This window comes from Schistocerca americana, chromosome 3 (genome assembly GCF_021461395.2).
Source record: "Schistocerca americana isolate TAMUIC-IGC-003095 chromosome 3, iqSchAmer2.1, whole genome shotgun sequence".
Classification (NCBI taxonomy): Eukaryota; Metazoa; Arthropoda; class Insecta; order Orthoptera; family Acrididae; genus Schistocerca; species Schistocerca americana.
Window position 1 is genome coordinate 881644833 of NC_060121.1, and position 21565 is coordinate 881666397.

At 43.2% G+C, this 21565-nt stretch overlaps 1 protein-coding gene across 1 annotated transcript in view; it reads left to right on the forward strand.

Moving 5' to 3' along the window:
• The first annotated feature begins 3782 nt into the window (after positions 1–3782).
• The window catches only part of LOC124606463 (retinal homeobox protein Rx3-like), a 116033-nt gene continuing 98250 nt past the window's right edge, over positions 3783–21565 (forward strand). The window contains exon 1 of the mRNA XM_047138445.1: positions 3783–3871. Coding sequence (XP_046994401.1) covers positions 3800–3871 — 72 coding nt within the window. The 5' untranslated portion in view covers positions 3783–3799. The remainder of the gene's footprint in view (positions 3872–21565) is intronic.

A 21565-nucleotide genomic window follows, 5' to 3' on the forward strand; every position in this document is an offset into this window, starting at 1 on the left:
TGACGCAGGACGGCTTCCGCCACAATTAATGCAAGAGGCTGGAGTGTGTCTGTGTTTTTCAAAGTCTGAAGTTAGGTGATTTTGAGCGGATGTTACAGAATACGGTTCCGCATTGCGTCGTACCGATGAATAATTATCTGCAGTTAGACCTGCAATACGAAATAACGTTTGGAAGGAGTATGTTACTAAAACAAGGGATATGAACGTTTGTCACATTGGCGGATGCTTTTGTACTACAGAACCTATTTGATATCCTTAGTTAATTCAACAGCAGTCTCCTCCTGAGATGGTTCAAATGGCTCTGAGCACTATGGGACTCAACTGCTGAGGTCATTAGTCCCCTAGAACTTAGAACTAGTTAAACCTAACTAACCTAAGGACATCACAAACATCCATGCCCGAGGCAGGATTCGAACCTGCGACCGTAGCGGTCTTGCGGTTCCAGACTGCAGCGCCTTTAACCGCACGGCCACTTCGGCCGGCTCCTCCTGAGATGTTGTGTCTGGTAGTGCTGTAATGATTACCTTGACGGTTTGCTAGTCTGATCAATTTCCCAAGAGTGAAATTCGATCTGGTTCTCTTCCAAGAAACCAACACGCTTCCTGTAATCGTCAGTGATTTCAGTCGCAATGCTTATAGTATCACGTCATGATGCAGCCAAGTACTGCATCACATCATGATCTAGCCAAGTACGGATGAGATGGGATACTTTGTAGATCTTTTTCTGTATCTTCCCAATTTTTAATGTCGTATAGAAGGGAGGGATATTGATTTTTCTACGTCATTGTGGAGGATTTTTATTGACAGGGGGTTAACTTTCACTAGCACAAAAATTTGCAATAAGTTCAAAGTGATTTTGATTTGGCAGATTATACTGTACTGCCTGATGTAACTATCGTTGCATACCTATCGAATGGATGGTGCTGCCTGGCGTGGTTGAAAAGCTGAGCGCAGTACTGTTGATAATGGACGCTGTTCGGGTCTCGAACGAGGTAAAGCTGCTGCGTGGTTGGCTGTACGTTGTGACGTTGTTCTGAGAACACGCGTGGGCCGTGATGTTGTTGGTAGTGGGAATCGAGGTCGTGGACGGCATTACGTTGAGGAATAACTTCCGGAAAGTCCGCCAAATTATTTACAAAGTCACTATGTTCGATAGCTTCCACAGTTTTTCTACGCTTTCTTAACGGATCAAAGACGTGCTATCGGGTAATTGGACGGGCTCCCGGGCACTGTGCTACAAAACGCGGTAATAGTTCGTAGGACATATCTAACACTACTGTCGTGGATATGACAAATTCACTTCCGTGAAAGCGCATGCGAAGGGTAAACGACGTTGCTGTGAACGATGTGGGCAGGACGGCTGCTAGACTCGGAATGTATAAACTCGTGAGCGTCGACTATGATTTTTCGCTTTGAACGTAAAATGTAACCGGTGCATTCACGCTTTCGTCATAAAATCGTCTGCACATCATAAAGCATAAAGGCAGCAGGAAGGTAAGCAATTGCTGTACTTTCCATAAATTATAAAAACACTTCTGAGGATAGGCGGTGCATTCGGAGCACAGAATTGTGTGGTAGTAAATCACGGACACTGAGAAAACAGGAGATGATGAGAATCGAACCATTTTAGACGTGATGTTTCGGAAGGACGTTGGAAACTAAGTGGAAGGGTAAGATAGAAAATGAGAAGTTTCTCCGATTGGAAATGAATGCGTGAAAAACCCTGACTGGATGATAATACATGCGTTAAGGTAACGCGGAATAACTTGCGTGGTACAAGAGGCAGGGAAAACTGTAGGTGACGCAGAAACTGGAAGATCTATAGCAAATAGCTCAGGACGTAATTTATAAGAGCTAATTTCAGACGAAGGGTCTGGCAGGAGAGAGGAACTCGTGGTGCCGGCCGCTGTGGCCGAGCGGTTCTAGGCCCTTCAGTCCGGAACCACGCTACTGCTATGGTCGCAGGTTCGCATCCTGCCTCGGGCATGGATGTGTGTGACGTCCTTAGGTTAGTTACGTTTAAATAGTTCTAAGTCTAGGGGACTGATAACCTCAGATGTTAAGTCCCCTAGTGCTTAGAGCCATTTGAACCATTTTTTTAACTCGTGGCGTGTTCCGTCTAACGAGCGAGGCGTCGCTCGGGTTGTATCTGAGACACGGGCATCGCGCCTACCTATACAAGCCATCACAGATTCCGTCCAGATTTATGGTGAGTGCAGGGCTTGGCCATAAGTGCAGGTGACAGAAGAGGCAGCTCCAGATGGCTAAGCAACTAGTATAAATAGTGTGCAGAGTGCGAAACCAGCCGTTTTCGTTAGCGTAGTTCCCCCGAAACGGACAGCACAGCGGAATGAGAGCAGAACGGTAGTACAAGGGCCGTGGGATCGAATCGGTATCTAAAAATGCGAATGACGCGAAATAGTGCTCAATAACTTGTATTCATTAATATTTTGTTGAAAAGCATGAAAAGGGAAGGTAAAGGAAAATTTTAGATTGAGAATGAATTTCTAGGAAGGGGTTGTAAAGCATTTAGAGTCTTTTATTATTTGACTGTAGTTGTTGATTTACTTGTGCTGGGGTGATATTCATCGTAGAAACATAGGAACGGTATCTGATCGAAGATCGAAATGAAACTAACGGAATTCCTGTACGCTTTATTTGCAATCCAGTTTTGCAAGGTATCTGGAGTGTCCTCGTGGACGCTGTGAGTATAATCGTTTCTTGGAAATTTTTGGCAACTTCAGATTTCCTTTTGCGTTTCCTTTTCATGCCTTATATGAACATATTGATAAATACAGTGTATCGAGCTTATTTCGGTAACTTAAAAATAGCAAACAAAAAAGAGAAAAAAGCTTCCACATTGGGAACCGATCACTACCTCTTCTGTCACTACTGCTCTTCGCTGTACCGGCCGCTGTCTGCGTACTACGATATCATAAGTGGCTGTTGCCTTTCCCGATCTGCGCTAAAATGCTTTTATTGTTTTTGCTAAACGCTTGACTATCTCGAACTCCAACTTCTGTCAGTTTCATTTCTGTCCCAGCTCTGCGTATACCATAAATATGGACGAAATCGGTGATGGTGATTAGTCGCGGTCCCCTTGAGCATGTGATTCGGATGCCTTTTTCTTCAGAAATCTGAGAGCGTATCAGTTTGTTTTTAGGAGTTTTAATTATAAACCCTTTTAGCCCGTGTTGTCATGCTGCTGGGGGCAAAGAGACTGAAATGAAATTCATGGAACGCCGCCGTGTTCATCGCGATTAAAACGCTAAAAAAAGAAACAAAAAAAGGTGTGTGTATGCGTCAAATGTCTTCCAATGGCATCATCAGAGTTGGCGCGCAAATCACATTTTCGTCGCAGAAGCGGGTGGTCCGGTCGCGCGCGCCACACAAATCTGCCGTGAATGGCAAAAGCGATGCGTTTGACCTATTGATGGCGCGCGATCAACTCTCCCACTCGCCGCGCGACGTTTTCCCCGTGCCGTCGTGCCGTCATCCTCTCTCGCTGGCGGCCCACACAAACACAAAAACACACACACACACACACAGACAGTCAGTGTTGCTACTGCCACTACGCGGCGCTGGCGGCGCCGCGGCGCCGGGGAGTGGCGGACGCTGGGGGCGTGGCCTGCTCGCTGCGCCCGCCAATGGCGGCGGCGCTCGCGGGCCGGGTGGGCGTGGCTCCGGGGCGCCACCCCGGGCGGCGTCGCCGCCGCCGCTGCCGCCACCGCTCGCGCTGGTCGCAGCCAGCGAGCGCCAGACGGCAGACGCCAGACGTCGCGACGCCGCTGCAGACATCATGGCGGGCCCGTTCCTGTCTCCGCTGCCTGGAGACCTGCTGTCCGAGTACATGTTCGGCCGCCGCAGGCAGGTGAGTGAGGGCCGCCACGGCCGATGCCTCAATACTCAGCTCAGCATAGAAAGTCACCTCTGACAGTCGCGAGTAACTTGTACAGCCTTTCTTCAGGAAAGATACCTTCTTTTGTCCATGTTTCCTTGAATGACAAATTAATTATGTTGTTACATAAGTTCGTAGCGTATTTTCATAACTTTAGTAAACATAACAGATACATATAACAGACACTTTAGTCATCAATAATATATTTTCCTTCATTGTTTACAAAAGTCTGTCGACGCTGGGGTAACTTCTCGATTCGGCGGCTTTAGAAATGTTGCGAGAACACGTCGAGCCATTTTGGGAGCACATTTTCATTTGGAAACCAAATTCCTTGGAAGTTGTTCGATAGAGAGCGGAAAAGGTGAAAATTTGAGGTCGCAGGGTCGGTTGAATAATATGGGTGCGGAATGACTTCCCAACCCAACTCCTTGTACTGTGTTTTTCATCAGTCTAGCATACTGCGGGAGTAGCATCACTTCGCGCAGTCTTCCTAGTCCTCCTTGGACTGCGTCTGCATGGCGTCTCAGTTGCTATAAATGTAATGTTAGCAGTGATGGTTACACCTCGGGACAGCAATTTGTTATACACCACACCATCCCTATTCCAATAGATGCATAACATTATCTTTTGTGGAGGCACATCGGTCTTTGTACAGGGAGTTGCTGCAAGTTTTGGGCTCAACCATTCCTTTCTTCTCCTCATGTTATCATAAAGACACCATTTCTCGTCACCAGTAACAATATAGGAGTGAAAAGGCCGGTGTTGTTGACGATCCAATTGATGAAGAGCAACCAGAGATGTACATATGACCACCTGCTGATTTTGTGATTTTGGCTTAGCGTATGCGGCACCCACACATACAATTTTTCAATCTTCACCATTGCATGCAAATGTCTCACGAGTGTGGAATGATGGCAATACATCATATTTGCCAGTTCTCGAGCATACTGGCTTGGAACATCCTGGATTAATGCTTTTAAAAGATCTACATCGAACCCCGGAAGTCTTCCTGAACGTGAAGAGTGACTACGTCAAAACGATCCTCCAAACGAGAAAGCGAGAGAACCATTTTCTTGCCGCGCTCCGCCCAACGGCATTATCCCTACACAGGGCGCAAATGTTTGTGACTGCCTCCTCTATTGTCAACCCTTTACTGAAATCGAACAGAGGAATATGCCGGAAATGTTGTCGTTTCTCCTCTTGTCACACCATTCCCTAGCGTCCGCAGCTTCACTCCTTATCTACAACTGACAAAATGTCTCAAATATGGCTCTGAGCACTATGCGACTTAACATCTAAGATCATCAGTTGCCTAGAACTTAGAACTAATTAAACCTAACTAACCTAAGGGCATCACACACATCCATGCCCGAGGCAGGATTCGAACCTGCGACCGTAGCGGTCGCTCGGCTCCACACTGTAGCGCCTAGAACCGCACGGCCACTTCGGCCGGCAACTGACAAAATGGCAATACGTAAACTCAGATAGGAACAGTGAACTACAAACAAAAAATGATAGTCGAAAATAAACCTACAGCAACCGGAATACCAACATGCAAAACAAAAGCGTTACGAACTTATGCACCAATCTAATATTGTGCAGTGGCTTGTGCAGTACCCCAGTTCTCGTTATTCGCTCTTCGTAGACCATCGTCATTGTCCTTCCGCTTATTTTACTTTTCAGCAAGTTTTATTCTTTCCATCTACAACTAAAATTCGCAAGACACATTACTATGACTGTTGGAGGGTGCTTTGAGCACCGCTGTCATTTTCTCTTTCCTGTTTCAATCGCGAAAAATCCGCATGAAGAGTGATGGTGGTAAACCTATGTGTGACACGAAATCTCTCTAATTTTTACCTTCGTGGTGTTTTGGCGAGAGGTACGAAGGGGTGTGCCTTCTTGGAGCCTGCGGTCTCGGAATTTTAACAGTGAACTGCTCTGTGATCCAGAAAGGTTTTCTTGTACCGTCTGATACTGGATCCGGCTGATCATCTCGCCACGCATTCGCGGTTGCTTATAGAATCTGTAAAGAAACGTGCTGCTGTTCTTTGGATCTTGACGAGCAATATCAAAGTATTAGTCGAACGAGGATTCATGTCGCCGTCTGTCTGTCTTCTGCAGTTCAGCTGGTACTTCAACACAGTTGGGAGGACAGTTTATCGTGTTTTGACAGTGGGTAAACCACTGCCGCTAGCAACAAAATAAACTGTTTTGAAGCATCAGCTACACTGCAGAAAGGAGACAGCAACGTTAGCAACAAAACGATCTATTACTAAAAGAAAATGAAGCCACTGATGACGGCATGTTGTAGCTTCAGCGAAGGAAGAACAGGTAAACAGAGGCAGACAAAAACTTGGGAGATTTTTATTTTTTTTCAAGTCGGAATCCCCACAACATATTTCACTGTTACAACTATTACCATTTTCGACGTTTGTGCCACACTCAGATAGCCAGTGCTAAAACGGAAAGGTCACGACTACTATAGCTCAAAATATTAGGCAAAATTAATAAATAAAACAAGATTATAGTACGGCACTGATGTTCTGTCTCTTTGTGCGAGTGACTCCTTGAAGATAACAATTTTGACGACAGCAGATGAAGTAATTCAGGACGGGTCGTCCAGTTGGTAGAGCATTTGCCCTCGAATGGGAAAGGTCCTGGGTTTGAGTTCCCGGCTCGACAAACAGTTTTAATCCCTCAAGAAATTCCAGCCCGGTAACAGCAGTACAAGTTGTTTTGGTTCGGACGGAAAGTAAAATTGTTTATAGCTGTCTCTACTTTCAAAGCTGCTCGTTGCAAAGATGACGGCTTGGCAAATAACAGTATTTAGGACCCCCACTGGCATTCAACTTGGTTTGAACAATACCGCTAAGTGCCGAAAAGTGAAGCTGGAATTTGTTCTCATACTCGTGAACCGTCGCGAATAATACTGTTATCAGGATTTCTGGCGGATTAGCGACATGCTTAACAAGACCTGTAGTTCACCCGAGATCGACTCCTTAATCTGTCACAAACTACACTACACTGTGCTCTGGTACTCCTGTCATTCCCACACACTCTCCTTCCTTGTTACATTCGTGTACAGTGTGCGGCAAAGATTAAAGTCCGTAAGTATCCTTATCGGGTCCAAACTCTATAATTTCATCATCATGCATATTTAGCAAGTTGTTTTTGGAAGAAAATAATATGCAAGTATTCTTAATTCTTCTAGACACAAAGTTACGTGCTTTTAATCAAGAGCCCTTTCGGTCATACGTTGTCCATCTACAAAAATCACACTGGAAAAGGAGAAACGTCTACACTAAAAACTGAAAATTATAAGAAAAATGTTGCCGAATCTTCTTGCAAAATCCTGGTGTGATCACGACTTAGGGAACGGCGCTCGGCATGTGTCTAGAAGAAACAAAAAAGAAAAAGTTTGTATAATGCTGTTTTGTCTAAAACTGACATTGTGAGTAAAATTACAATCTTTGTGTCTACTTCACATGTGGCAAATACTTTTTGGTGTGTGTGTGTGTGTGTGTGTGTGTGTGTGTGTGTGTGTGTGTGTGTGTGTGTGTGTGTATGTGTGTGTGCGTGTGTGTGTGGTGCTTTGCTCAATATGGTGATGTGCAAATCATATAAGTGCTGATTATGTTTTGGAATATTTGAAAAATACATTCCTGCAAGTTTGCAACAAAATAGCGCGGAATTTTCGATGGCACGAACACACCAAGAATATTTCGCCACTGTGGAAGAATAAAACTCGAAAACTGACGATTATGTAAAGTGTATCTTGCAAATCCAGTGAACAGCCGTTTGATGATGAACTTGTCAGTTTGAAACCGGTTACGGCGCTATTTACTTAAATAAATAGCAGTATTAATAGTGGCTGTTTGCTGTCTTCTTCTTTGTAGGAATCAACCTACATTAAAAGTTTGTATATTTTGTGTCAGTCACTTCTGTCCATGGCTAGAACGACGTTTTTTTTCCAAAAATTAATGTGTTCTACCTTCTCACGCTCTAGTAATTTTAAGAGTAAATCTTTCTCTTATCGCCTTGCACTGGAGTTTGATGGAGTCTGCTTAGCGCTTACTAAACGAACCCGTGACGAAATGTATGCCGCTCTCCTTTAGATTTTCGCTGCCTCTTCTATCAGTGGGACCCAAAATGACGATAGATATTCAAGGGCCCGCATCTCGTGGTCGTGCGGTAGCGTTCTCGCTTCCCACGCCCGGGTTCCCGGGTTCGATTCCCGGCGGGGTCAGGGATTTTCTCTGCCTCGTGATGGCTGGGTGTTGTGTGCTGTCCTTAGGTTAGTTAGGTTTAAGTAGTTCTAAGTTCTAGGGGACTGATGACCAAAGATGTTACCTCCCATAGTGCTCAGAGCCATTTGAACCATTTTGATACTCAAGAAAACGTTGAATAACAAATTTTTAAGTTACGTATTTCCTGGATAAGCCACTTTTCCTTTGTACTCACTCACTTATACATGGGCGTTTCTTTTAAAATCACTCTGGACACATAGTGCTAGGTATTTTACATTTGTGACTACTTGAAGTGATATTTCTCGATCGCTGCAATATGTCGGAGTTGTTTTGTAACTTATGTGAATTCGATACTCGGAGTTTTGAGTTTTAGTCCAATCAGAGGCGTCTTTCTACACACCACAGTGCAGTTGTCCACGCTTTAGTGATAGAAGAAGTATTACGGTGATATATAGAAGGATTGATTCAAAAAGTGGTTCCATGTGGGAAGCATTCGGTTACCTAAAGTGATGTATAAAAGAAGTTATTTCAGTTTGTCATCAGCTACAAATGACGCTTCGAACCCTTCAAACCACCACAAACGAATTCACTCTCGAACAACTTACTCGCGTAAGTAGTGTTATCTAGGCACCCAATATATCTGCTCACAACCATCCAAGTGCCGGATTGCATTGCATACCGTCACCCGCTACTCGACAAACATTTCTTTCACTACTCCAGAGACGACGTAGTTTTGTGCCATTCTAAACGACATCGCGTATTCGTCTTGTGATATGTGGCTTCAGGACAGCAGTATCGTCTTGAAAACTAAGCTTTGTCGCTTGCAATGTGATCTTCCTGCCAGGTACCAACATACCTGTTCAGTAAGGGAAGTCGCAAGAAATCGGAGAGTCGTTTCTTTCTTTTTTTTTAAAAAAAAAATACCGTCTTGGGTGAGGTGGAGAAGGGGGCGGGAGAAGGGTCCTACACGTCAGTCATCATTGTCTATTTCTAGATCCGAAATTTTGATATGCGGTTTCATCTTAATCTCATTGTTCCTCAAATTTTTCGTCTTTCGTTGTTTACTTCCAATCCATATTCTGTGCTCGTTGCATTCAGTAGGTCTTGTTGTCATTCCTCAACTTCACAGGCGATAGTAAAGTCATCAGCAAATTTTAGCATTGATATCCTCGAACTCCTGAGTTTAGTCTTACATCCAGACCCTTCTTTTATTGCCTTCTTCAGGTATATTACTGCTCCCTAAGTGCGTAATCTTTTTATGCACACTTTATGCATACTTTAGTAACTTACTCGACGTATTCTGTCACCACGTTATTTTCTCCTGTGCGAAATATGAATAGCAAATTGTAAGTCCGAATGGCACTGATAGTCATCCAGTGATTTGAATTATTATAGCAATTTTAAAAATTGGCGTTTATGTAGTTTTTGTGCGAATTTGACAGAACCGTACTGACGCATTGCGTATATCTTCCAGTAGAGGAAACAGTTAGTAAGAGTCCTTACAAAACGATTTTTAAAGCAATAGCACAACATTGAAGTCATGTAGCACACAGTGTTTGTCCAATGTCAACTTATTTTTGGAAACTAGATATTCCTTACACCATACGCACGGTAATGCGGATCAAACCACGACACGATACTTGTAAATATCTATAGTGCTACAACCAGCTGCAATTCACAAACTGCGCACCGCAGTTTATTTTACGCTACTGCTATTAATCAGATCACCAGCAAAGGCCGTCTGTGACATTTACATCCACATTTATACTATTCTTGTCAATGTGTTGTGCATGGTGATGAGTAGTTCGTTCCAACAATTGTATACTTCTGTATCGTTCCTTTCGCTCGATAAACGAAGGTAAAGTGACTGAAATTGAAGCAGATAGTTCCTGTTAATTAGAGTGGGCACAGGTTATACTTCGCAACCGGGAATAAGTTAATAATTGGTTCCTTTTAGCGATCCCCCCGACTCAGATGATGGAGTTGCTGAACAGCTCAAAGAAAACTTGATCGAGTCACTAAATAGGTACCCCTCTCTTACAATAATGGTTGGTCGTGACTTTAATTTACCATCGATCTGTTGGAGAAAATATTCATTCACAACTGGTGATAGGTGTAAATCATTGTCAGAAATTGTACTAAATGCTTCATCCGAAAATTATTTTCAGCAGTTAGTTCACGAGTCCACTCGAAGTGTAAATGGTTGCTAAAACATACTTGACCCCTTAGCAACAAATAATCCGGAGCAAATAGGGATCATCACTATGGATACAGATATTAGACACCACAGAATCGTTGTAGCGAGACTGACCACCGAAACATCCAAATCCACTAAAAGTAAAATAAAAATGTTTCTATTTAGAAAATCAGATAAAAACACGCTTGACGCCTTGCTAAGAGACAGCCTCCACTCCTTCCTAAGTAAATACATTTACATCTACACCTGGATCCACATGGATACTCCACAAATCACACCTAACGATGATCGTTTCTCCCTATGTAGGTCGGCGTCAACAAAATGCTTTCGAACTGGAGTGATTGAAATTTCGTGAAAAGATTCCGCTGCAGCGAAAATCACCTTTGTTTTAGTGATGTCCACCCCAAATCCTATATCATTTCCATGACACTCTCTCCCCTATTTCGCAATAATAGAAAACGTGCTGTCCTTTAAACTTTCTCTATGTGATCCGTCAGTCCTATCTGGCAAGGATCCCACATCACGTGGCAGTATTCTAAAACAGAACGGACAAGTGTAGTGTAGGCAGTCTCTAGATCTGTTACATTTCCTAAGTGTCCTCCCAATGAAACGCAGTCTTTGCTTCGCCTCCCCCACAACACTTTATATGTGTTCTTCCCAATTTAAGTTGTTCGCAATTGTTATTTAGATGAATTTACAACGTAGAGATTTGACTAATTTATTGTGTAACCGAAGTTTGCGGATTTCTTTTAGCACTCATGTGGTTGATCTCACTATTTTCATTATTTAGGGTCAACTGCCAATTTTCGCACCATGCAGATAGATATCTTTTCTAAATCGCTTTGCAATTTGTTTTGGTCTTATAATGACTTTGCTAGACGATAAAGCATCATCTGCAAACAACCTAATACGTCTGCTCATATTGTCTCCTGAAACGTTTATACAGATAAGGAACAGCAGTGGGCATATATCACTACCTTTGGGGACGCCAGAAATCACTTCTGTTTTACTCGATGACTTTCCGTCAGTTACTACGAACTGTGCCCTCTCTCACAGGAAATCATGAATCCAGTCACATGACTGACACAATATCCCATAAGCAAGCAATTTCACTACAAGCCGTTTGTGTGGTACAATGTCAAAAGCCTTCGGGAAATCCAGAAATACGGAATCAATTTGAAATCCCTTGTCAATAGCACTCAACACTTCGTGTGTATGAAGAGCTGGTTGTGTTTTACAAGGACGATGTATTCTAAATCCAGTTGACTGTGTGTCAGCAGATCGTTCTCTTCGAGATAATTCATAATGTTCGAACATAGTACATGCTCCAAAATCTTTCTACATAGTACAATGTAAGCGCAGACGAGATATGGCTTGAATTCAGAGAAATAGTATCGGTGACAGCAGAAAAATTTATATGAAATAAATTAAGAAAAGACGGTGGTGATCACTCACGTCAGAACACCGTTGCAGAAGCAACGAGAAAAGCGTGGCAAATTCAAAAGAACACAGAATCTCTAAAATTGGCGATGCTTTACTGGAAGTCGAAACTTAGTTTCGATTTCAATGCGAAATGCTTTTAACAACTTTCACAATAAAGCGCTGTCTCGAAATCTGACAGAACCTCCAAAGAGATTCTTATCTTCTATATTCCTGCCTTCCTCAGTTGCGTGTAATATTACGGTATATTGATAATTTTTACTTTATGGACGTCTGACTACAACTGAATGAAACACAATTTTCGTGCCATACGCGTTTCGGCTTTATTTTCTGCAAGGCATCTTCAGTGACCTGGAATATGTACATATTTTTGCTATTTAGTTTACATTTTGGTCAATGTACCTATAGGTTATAAACAGTTCTGGAGGTTGGTTTTTGCTACTATGTAGTAATATTTTGAACTGTACTTACAGGTTTCGTGGAAGATTTTCTACATATTACGCTCCTGTTGCAATTTTAGTGTTGTTCCCCTTCTTATAAATGCCAAATTGCGGTTTTTTCCACATTTCACAGCACTAGGAACTGAACACTTGTTTTGATGCATTGGTTTGGTTTGTGTTGCCGACTGTCAGATGATTCCATCCTTGGTACTAACATCTGACAGTTGGCAACACAAACAAACATTGCATCAAAACAAGTGTTCAGTTCCTTGCGGAAAAAAAACCGTAAATTGGCATTTATAAGAAGAGGAATAACACCAAAAAATGCAACAGGAGCGTAATATATAGAAAATCGTCCACGCAACCTGTAAGTACAGTTCAAAATATTACTACATAATAACAAAAACCAGCCATCAGAACTGTTTATATCCTATAGGTACATTGACCAAAATGTAAATTCAATAGCAAAAATATGCACATATTCCAGGCCACTGAAGATGCCCTGCAGAAAATAAAGACGAAAATTATGTTTCATTCAGTTGTAGTCAGACGGACCACAAAGTAAATATTATCAATTTACAGTAAGATTCTCATCGTATGTAAAATAAACCAGCAGTGACACACAATCAGTACCTTCACCAGGCGATAATATTACCGGTGACATCGCCACGAATGCGGAGTTATTAAACACAGTTTCCAGAATTTCCTTCACCAAAGAAGACGAAATAAATGGTTCAAATGGCTCTGAGCACTATGGGACTTAACATCTGAGGTCATCAGTTCCATAGACGCAGAACTACTTAAACCTAACTAACCTAAGGACATCACACACATCCATGCCCGAGGCAGGATTCGAACCTGCGACCGCAGCAGCGGTGCGGTTCCGGACTGAAGTGCCTAGAGCCGCTCGGTCACCGCAGCCGGCGAAGACGATATAAATATTCCAGAATTCGAATCGAGAACGACTGCCTACATGAGTAACTTAGAAGTAGATATCCTCCGTGTAGCGAAGCAGCTTAAATCCCTTAATAAAGACAGGTCTTCAGGTTTAAGTAGTTCTACGTTCTAGGGGACTGATGACCACAGATGTAAAGTCCCATACTGCTCAGAGCCATTTAAACCATTTTTGATTATGAAACAATCTGAGCAATTTTCTTAAACTGTTTGAAGATAAAGCTACCCTTTTCTTTTAGTAAGGTCAATAGAACATCGAAGCGAATTACAAAATGTTTTAGCCAATATACCAGTGCGACGGCAAAGTGGCTGATGATTCTGATCGATGAAAACCTCTGTGGCCTGCACGTGAGTGCTAAGATTGTTCCGCCGAGTTACTGTTACCCAGTAAATGATTTTTTTTAATTTGTCGAGTCAACTACAAATGTAAGAATTAGAGTTAGGAAAAAATTAAAATGGAATTGTCACCAAGAAGTTCTTCTGGGGGAAGACCAAACAAAACTTTCGTTTTATTGGCAGAACACTCGGAAGGTTCAGGAAACCCTCGAAAGAAACTACTTACACAACTCCTGTCTCGTCTTGTAGACTATTGCTCCGCAGTGTCGCATGCGTACCAAATAGGACTGCTAGAAGCCATCGAAAATTCAAAGAAGGGTGGTTCGTTTTGTGCTGTCACGAAATAGAGGAGAGAGAGTGAACGAAATGGAATGGCAATAATTAGAAGAAAGGCATCACATCTTTGCGTCAAATTTCAGTCACTAACTTTCTCCTTCGAATGTGAAAATATGCCTTTCCCAGGTAAATAGGGAAGAATGACCAGCGTGATAAAATGTAAGCCAGAGCGCGCACTGAAAACATTAGGTGTTGATCTTTCCCAATCACTGTTTGAGAGCTTTGCCCTGCATCCCATGCAACTGTTCCTGCCTTACCTATCAATTCGTCACTGTAGATACAATCCAGAGCATCTCGAACATTGCGACTGAAATATATTGCAAAAAATGGTTCAAATGGCTCTGAGCACTATGGGACTCAACTTCTGAGGACATTAGTCCCCTAGAACTTAGAACTAGTTAAACCTAACTAACCTAAGGACATCACACACATCCATGCCCGAGGCAGGATTCGAACCTGCGACCGAGCGAGGTGGCGCAGTGGTTAGCACACTGGACTCACATTCGGGAGGACGACGGTTCAATCCCGTCTCCGGCCATCCTGATTTAGGTTTTCCGTGATTTCCCTAAATCGTTTCAGGCAAATGCCGGGATGGTTCCTTTGAAAGGGCACGGCCGATTTCCTTCCCAATCCTTCCCTAACCCGAGCTTGCGCTCCGTCTCTAATGACCTCGTCGTCGACGGGACGTTAAACACTAACCACCACCACCACCACCACCTCGAACCTGCGACCGTAGCGGTCTCGCGGTTCCAGACTGCAGCGCCTAGAACCTCCCGGCCACTTCGGCCGGCCAAATATATTGCAGCTCTATCTTGTATAAACAATGTGCTTCCTCGTAATGCGAGAGTAGACACTGTGCTACTTCTGCAGGAGAATCACACAGCTCCTGTGAGACGTATAAGGTGAATTCATGGTCCTTCGGAATAGTCATCAACCAGCACAAAAATTTTAAAGTGCTTCAGGTAGCTGTCTGGAATACTGATTTTCATCACACCACCAACATGATGAGAGAGTACGCGTGTGTACAAGCAAACGGAACACACCTTAAACGTTTAATGTTTCTTCTCAGATGACCCCGCAGCAGACATTAGATCAGTGAACGACGTAATAGGTATTTTTCCATTCTGTGCTGCACACTTATTTTATTAGCTCGTTATTAACATACAACAAATCACGTTTCGGCAATCTGCCATTTTCAAGTGATTCCGCCGTATACAATACACAGTTTCTTTATATAGAATTATAAAAATATAAGTTTGAAGGATTACGTCTACTTTGGCTGATATTAACGATTTACGTATCACAATGAAGTGTCGTGGAGTGTCTGCTGAGATTGTTTCTCAGTTTCCGTGCTGTTGAATTTTCTCCGAACTCTGTGTATGGTGTGCACTTTTTTATTTGCACTTAATGTACGTTTGACAACACGAACCACTTACGTTCCGCAAATATGAATCGCAAATTTATTGTAAACATGCTCGTATGTGTGTTACTGGAGTGGACTGCGCAGTCAGACGAACGTAAGTGAAAAAAAAAAAAAAAACCAACTGCGCTCCATACATAGGGTTCTGACAAACTTCAACAGCATGGAAAGTGAGAAACAATCTCAAAAGAGACTCCAAGACTCTGTGTTGTGACACATAAAACGTAAATATCTACTGAAACAGACGCAAGCCATCAAACTCATGTTTTTACAATTTTATACAAGAAAACTGTATACTATATATATCAGGATTACTTGAAAATGGCAAACTGCCGAAACGAGACCCGTCATACGTTAAAAACGACCTAGTAAAATCAGTGTGCAGCAGAAAACGGAAAAATAGTTGTTGTAAGTGTCTAACATGAGAGTTTTTCAGAATATTCTTTAATAACACAAAATGAGGGGTTATGGGACCCACATTCTTGCGAACTCTTTTCCACATCTGGTTCTACGTCTGCATCTACACTTTCACTCTGCAGACCACTGTGAAGTGCATGGCAGAGGGGATTTCCCGCTGCACTGCATATTAGGTTTCTTTCCCGTTCCGTTCCTATATGGAGTGATGGAAAGACGATTTCTTACGCGCCTCTGTGTGCGACACAATTGGTCTGCCCTTGCTCTATGCGGCTACCACGCGAGTGACACTTAGGAGACTGTCCAAAGATTGTTCACTAAATACTGGTTTTCGAAATGTCTTAAGGGGGGTAGGACGTCAAACGGGCCGACCTGGAGCAGGAGAGGCACTACAGGACATTTTAATTTCCACTGTCTATACTTTTACAAGTAAATTCATAAAACTTCAGGATTCACACTCGTAGCAGCGGAAGTTCAAAAACATAACAAAATAATTTTTTACATGTGAAATTTCATCATTTTTTCACTTACTATTGGCTGCATTTGTTGCTATAGGTACACTTTTCTTCATCAGTAAGAGAGACTGTTCGATGAATTTTGCACAGCATGCAAACCATACTTACAGGTGTATGAAACTCTAGAATCTATTTAATTTATGAAAAATGAATGAGCTGTTACGTTTTAAACTTCATGTTCAGGAAAAAATCAAATTTTGTAGTTAATTATCTCAATTTTTACCCCAGTTTTTAATAGATTTGGAAAATTCTAGAGTTTCATACACCTGTAAGTATGGTTTGTATGCTGTGCAAAATTCATCAAAGAATCTTTCTTACTTGTGAAGAAAAATATACCTATAGCAACAAATGCAGCCAACAGTAAGTGAAAAAAAGATGAAATTTCATATCTAAAAAAGATTATTTTGTTATCTTTTTCCACTTCCACTGCTGTGAGTGTGAAACCTGAATCCTTCCTGGTCATGCTGACAAAGTTTTATGAATTTATTTGTAAAAGTATAGACAGTAGAAAATAAAATGTCCTGTGGTGCCCTTCCTGCTCCAAGTCGGCCCGTTTGACGTCCTACCCGCATTAAGTGGGTGGAATTAAATTTTCACTGTGTAGCCGAGCGCGCGCTGACGTGAAACTTCGTGGTAGATTAAAACTGCGTACCGGACCGAGGCTGGAAAACAGGAACTTTACCTATCGCGGGAATGTGCTTGTGCCAGCGAAAGTCAAAGATCCCGAGTTCGAGTCTCGGTACAGCATACAGTTTTAATCTTAATGAAATTTTCACTCTACAGCGGAGTGTGCGCTGATATGAAACTTCCTGGCAGATTAAAACTGTGTGCCGGACCGAGACTCGAACTCGGGACCTTAGCCTTTCGCGGGCAAGTGCTCTACCAACTGAGCTACCCAAGCACGACTCACGCCCCGTCCTCACAGCTTTACTTCTGCCAGTACCTCGCCTCCTACCTTCCAAACTTTACAGAAGCTCTCCTGCGAACCTTGCAGAACTAGCACTCCTGAAAGAAAGGATATTGCGGAGACATGGCTTAGCCACAGCCTGGGGGATGTTTCTAGAATGAAATTTTCACTCTAGAGCGGAGTGTGCGCTGATATGAAATTTCCTGGCAGATTAAAACTGTTTGCCGGACCGAGACTCGAACTCGGGACCTTTGCCTTTCGCGGGCAAGTGTTCTACCGCGAAAGACAAAGGTCCCGAGTTCGAGTCTCGGTCCGGCACACAGTTTTAATCTGCCAGGAAGTTTCAGTTTTAATCTTCCCAGGCAGTTTCCTAAGTGGGCTTTCACAGGATGGGATCTGCCAATTGAAGGTCTTCAGATATCCGTTGCGCTTTGCCGTACGTCAAACAAAGTTGAGTCCGTATGCGCTGCCCTACTTTATTTGTATTCAGTATTCCCTGTTTGTCCTACTTGTTATGGGTGGCGTAGGTGGCCTCTTTCGAAGAGAAGAATTCACTCGGAAACTTTGTAAAAGTACTTCCGATACGCCCAGCATACTCTCGCCCGCAGCACGGAGCGTGTTTTTGGGGACCGCTCGGAAACTTGCGGCCACATTATGATGTACGGCAAGAGCCGTGTAAGCAGGCAGCGTAATTTTTTTTCCGAAACGGTTGAAAATCTCGCAAGAGAAAGCAAAGAGGACTGGTGTTTAGCGTTCCGTCAACGTCGACATCATTAGCGATGGAGCACAAGTTCGTATTGTTTCAGGGATGGGGAAGAAAATCGGCCGTTCCCCTTCAAAGGAATCATCGCGTTCATTAGGAAAAATCACGAAAAAGCTAAATCTGGATAGTTGGTCGAAAATCTCACAATAAGGTCATCGGCATGCAGTCTGCTGTCTAGGGCGAGTCGCCTAAGAAGAACACTCCTTTTACTGCCTTGACTTTTGAAAAAAAAAAGTTCTTACGTGGTTAATACTGTTACGTTGTATTACCTTAGATACTGAAGGGAGTATTTTTTTACGATAGAACACTGTATTGTTTTAAAGGCATTCGACAGTCAATAAAAGACGAGTGAAGTGATGCAAGTTTTGTTGAGTTTGTCGTTAATACTTCTCGCAAAAGTGCTCCAGCAGTATACTGCAATTAAGATGCAAGGAGTTCGGAATCAGCTATTGCTGTGTAAGCACAGCTAAACCGGCGAATCCTAAAAGATGGTTATAGGACCATTACTTTTCATAGCCTAGTGGATGAAGTCCGAAGTTGCATGAGGCTTCTCGCGGGCGGTACTGTTGAGTAGAGGGAAACGGCGACGCTAGAAAATTGTAGTGAGGCGCAGTAACACTTGCACAGGATCGACGCTTGGTGTAGCGATTGTCAGTTGACCCTCAACATAAAGGAAACTAACGCATTGCTAATATATAGGCAGGGAGAGGCATTAAATGAGGGCACAATAATCACTGGCATCAGTCACGCACAGAGTGTCCCATAAATGTTGCGACCAACTTCAAAGGGTTGTAGTGGGAGTCTCGAAGAATAAATAGAGCATAGGAACCCCTGTCCAGGAAAATCATCCAACGACGCTACGGGGTGTCAGAGTTATAGGCACCGGCGCCTGCCGCTAGGCCACCCTTTCAGCAACAAATGTGACTCTGTACGGTGACTGACCGTAGGGGGAACGTCTTGCAGTGTTGTTTGTTACTCAGTGATCGCAACTAATTGCCACGATCGCCAGTGGAGAAGATGGAGCTACCTGATGCGTAGAAAGACCTTGTCTCCTATGAATGTGATGCTCTGTTGTCTCCGTGGATGACAATTTTCGACTAATCTGCAGTTTATTTTTCTCCTGGAACCCTCTAAAATGGCCAGTGATTTTTGGCACAAAGGAGAAAAATAAACTGCGGACGGAAACCTGTGTCTGAAACCATATCGACCGAGGCAGCATATCGTCGCATTCCTAGGAGACAAGGCCCATATATGCAGCAGCTAGCTCCATCTTCTCCACTGGCGACCGTGGCAATCAGTCGCCGTCAGCATACAAAGTCACGTTTGCTGGCGAAGGGGTGACTTGGCGGTAGGCACTGGCACTTATAGCTGCGACGCCCTGTATCGGCGTTAGATGTTTCCTGACACGGGTACCTATCCTCTAATTGATCCTCAAGACAGCCTCTACAACCCCCCGAAGTTGGTCCTAACATTTTCGCGACATCCTGTTTGCTAAATATCTGGGAGCATGCATCAGAAGCGATTTAAAATGGAACGACCACATAAAACTAAACGCAGATGCCATACTGAATTCATTTAAATTATCCCCAGTAAATGTAGTCCTCCAACGAAGTAGCTTAGAAAACCCTCATTCGCCCAGTTCCTGAATTTAGCTTGTCACTCTGGCATCCATACCACATAGGAGTGATAGAGGAAATAGAGATCCAAAGAAGAGCAGTACGTTTCGTTACACGTTCACTTAGTAAGCGCAAAAGCGTCACAGAGATGCTCTTTCAACTCCAGCGGCAGACGTTACACGAGGTATACATGCAGACCGAAGCGACGAAAGAAAATTTGAACTAAGACCGGTGTAAGCAATCAAATAGTTTCGTCTGATTAAAGCAATTACGCCTGGGTTTCAGGCAGCATCCCTCACTTTTTTCAATGCTGAGGTGCTATTCCAGTACAGTTGGAGAGCCCCTGCAATGATGTCCGAGTTTAGTGGGAATACCAAGTGGTGGACTGAGGCGTGAATGGGAATTTGGACTGTTCAAATAACTTACGGGTTTGCCGCCGGGTGACGTCGTTGACCACTGCCGATATTTCGACACCCTGCCATTCTCAAGGCACAAATGCAAGGAGGAAGCAATGTGCAAGGGAATTTAATACCTCGGTTCACAGAGATGAAACAAGAAAGATACAACACAGACAGAAAAATTAGGGAATTTGGACTGTTGAGAGAGGCCTGCAAGGATAGTCCGTTCAGTTGTGTAAAGCCACTGTGGTGTAGCGGTTAGTGCATCTGCCTAGTGGACAGGAGACACTGGTTCGAATCCTGGCCTTGGTACAGACTTTCAATCGTTGCTTCAGTCTGCATATATATACGTATATATACACGAGGATAAGTCAATTATTTTCCTATATATACGCGAGGGTAAGTCAATTATTTTCCGCAAAGTAGTTATAAAATTTTATTGTAATTAAATAGGAAACTTACAAGAACATCAGTTTTCGACATAGTCTCCTTGCGTTTCAACGCACTTGGTCCATCGCTGTACAAGCTTCCTGGTTCCCTCATAAAAGAAGGTTCTCGGTTGAGCTGCGAGCCATGAATGCACCGCTTCTTTCACTGCTTCGTCCGAGGCAAATCGACGGCCCCTTAATGTATGTTTGAGTGGACCAAACAAGTGATAGTCAGAAGGGACAAGATCGGGACTATATGGAAGCTGATCTAGTATTTCAAATTTGAGTTTCTGGAGCGTTTCAGCAGTGTGGGCAGCAGTACGCGGACGGGCGTTGTCGTGCAACAACACAACAACTTTTGACAGCAATCCTCGGCGTTTCTTTGCTTCGAATTGCAGGCTTTAGCCTGGCAGAAAGCATCTCACTGTAACTTAAACTGCTTAGTGTTGTGCCAGAACTGGACCATGTGTGTCCCAAAAAACCGTAAACATTAGTTTTCCTGCGGACGGTTGGGCGAATCTGGATGTTTCCATTCCACACTCTGTTGTTTACTCTCCGGCTCGTAATGATGGATCCATGTTTCGTCAACAGTAATGATCCTGTCTAAGAAGTTGTCCCCTTCGTTACCATAGCGATCCAAATGTTTATTGCAGATGACCAAGCGCGTTTGTTTATGCAACTGTGTGAGTTGTTTTGGGACCCATCTTGCATAAACTTTATGAAACCCATGCCTGTTGAGGATGACTTCGTAGACAGAACCGTGGCTAATATGCACACGATGTGCCACTTCTTCAATAGTTAATCGTCTTTCTAAGAGAATCATTTCTCGTGAACGCTCAATGGTTTCTTCATTTGTAGCGGTAAATGGTCGTCCGGCTCCATCGTGCGTAACAGTTGTGCGACCATTTCTGCATTTTTCAATCCATTCGTAGACACTCCGTTGTGGCAAAACAGTGTTCCCGTTCTGTACCGAAAGTCTTCGATGAATTTCTGCCCCTGATACGCCTTCCGACCACAAAAAACGGATCACTGAACGTTGTTCTTATTTGGTGCAAATAGACAGCGGAGCAGCCATAGTTAACAGCACGGCAGCAATAACGAAACTAACATAGCAATTTCAAAATTGCAAAGATATAACAACAAATAAAGAAAGCATGCGTCATCAACGTAAAACAACAGAACTAACAAAATTAAACAAAACTATAACTAAATTGCGGATAATAATTGACTTGCCCTCGTATATGAGTTGAAAAGAT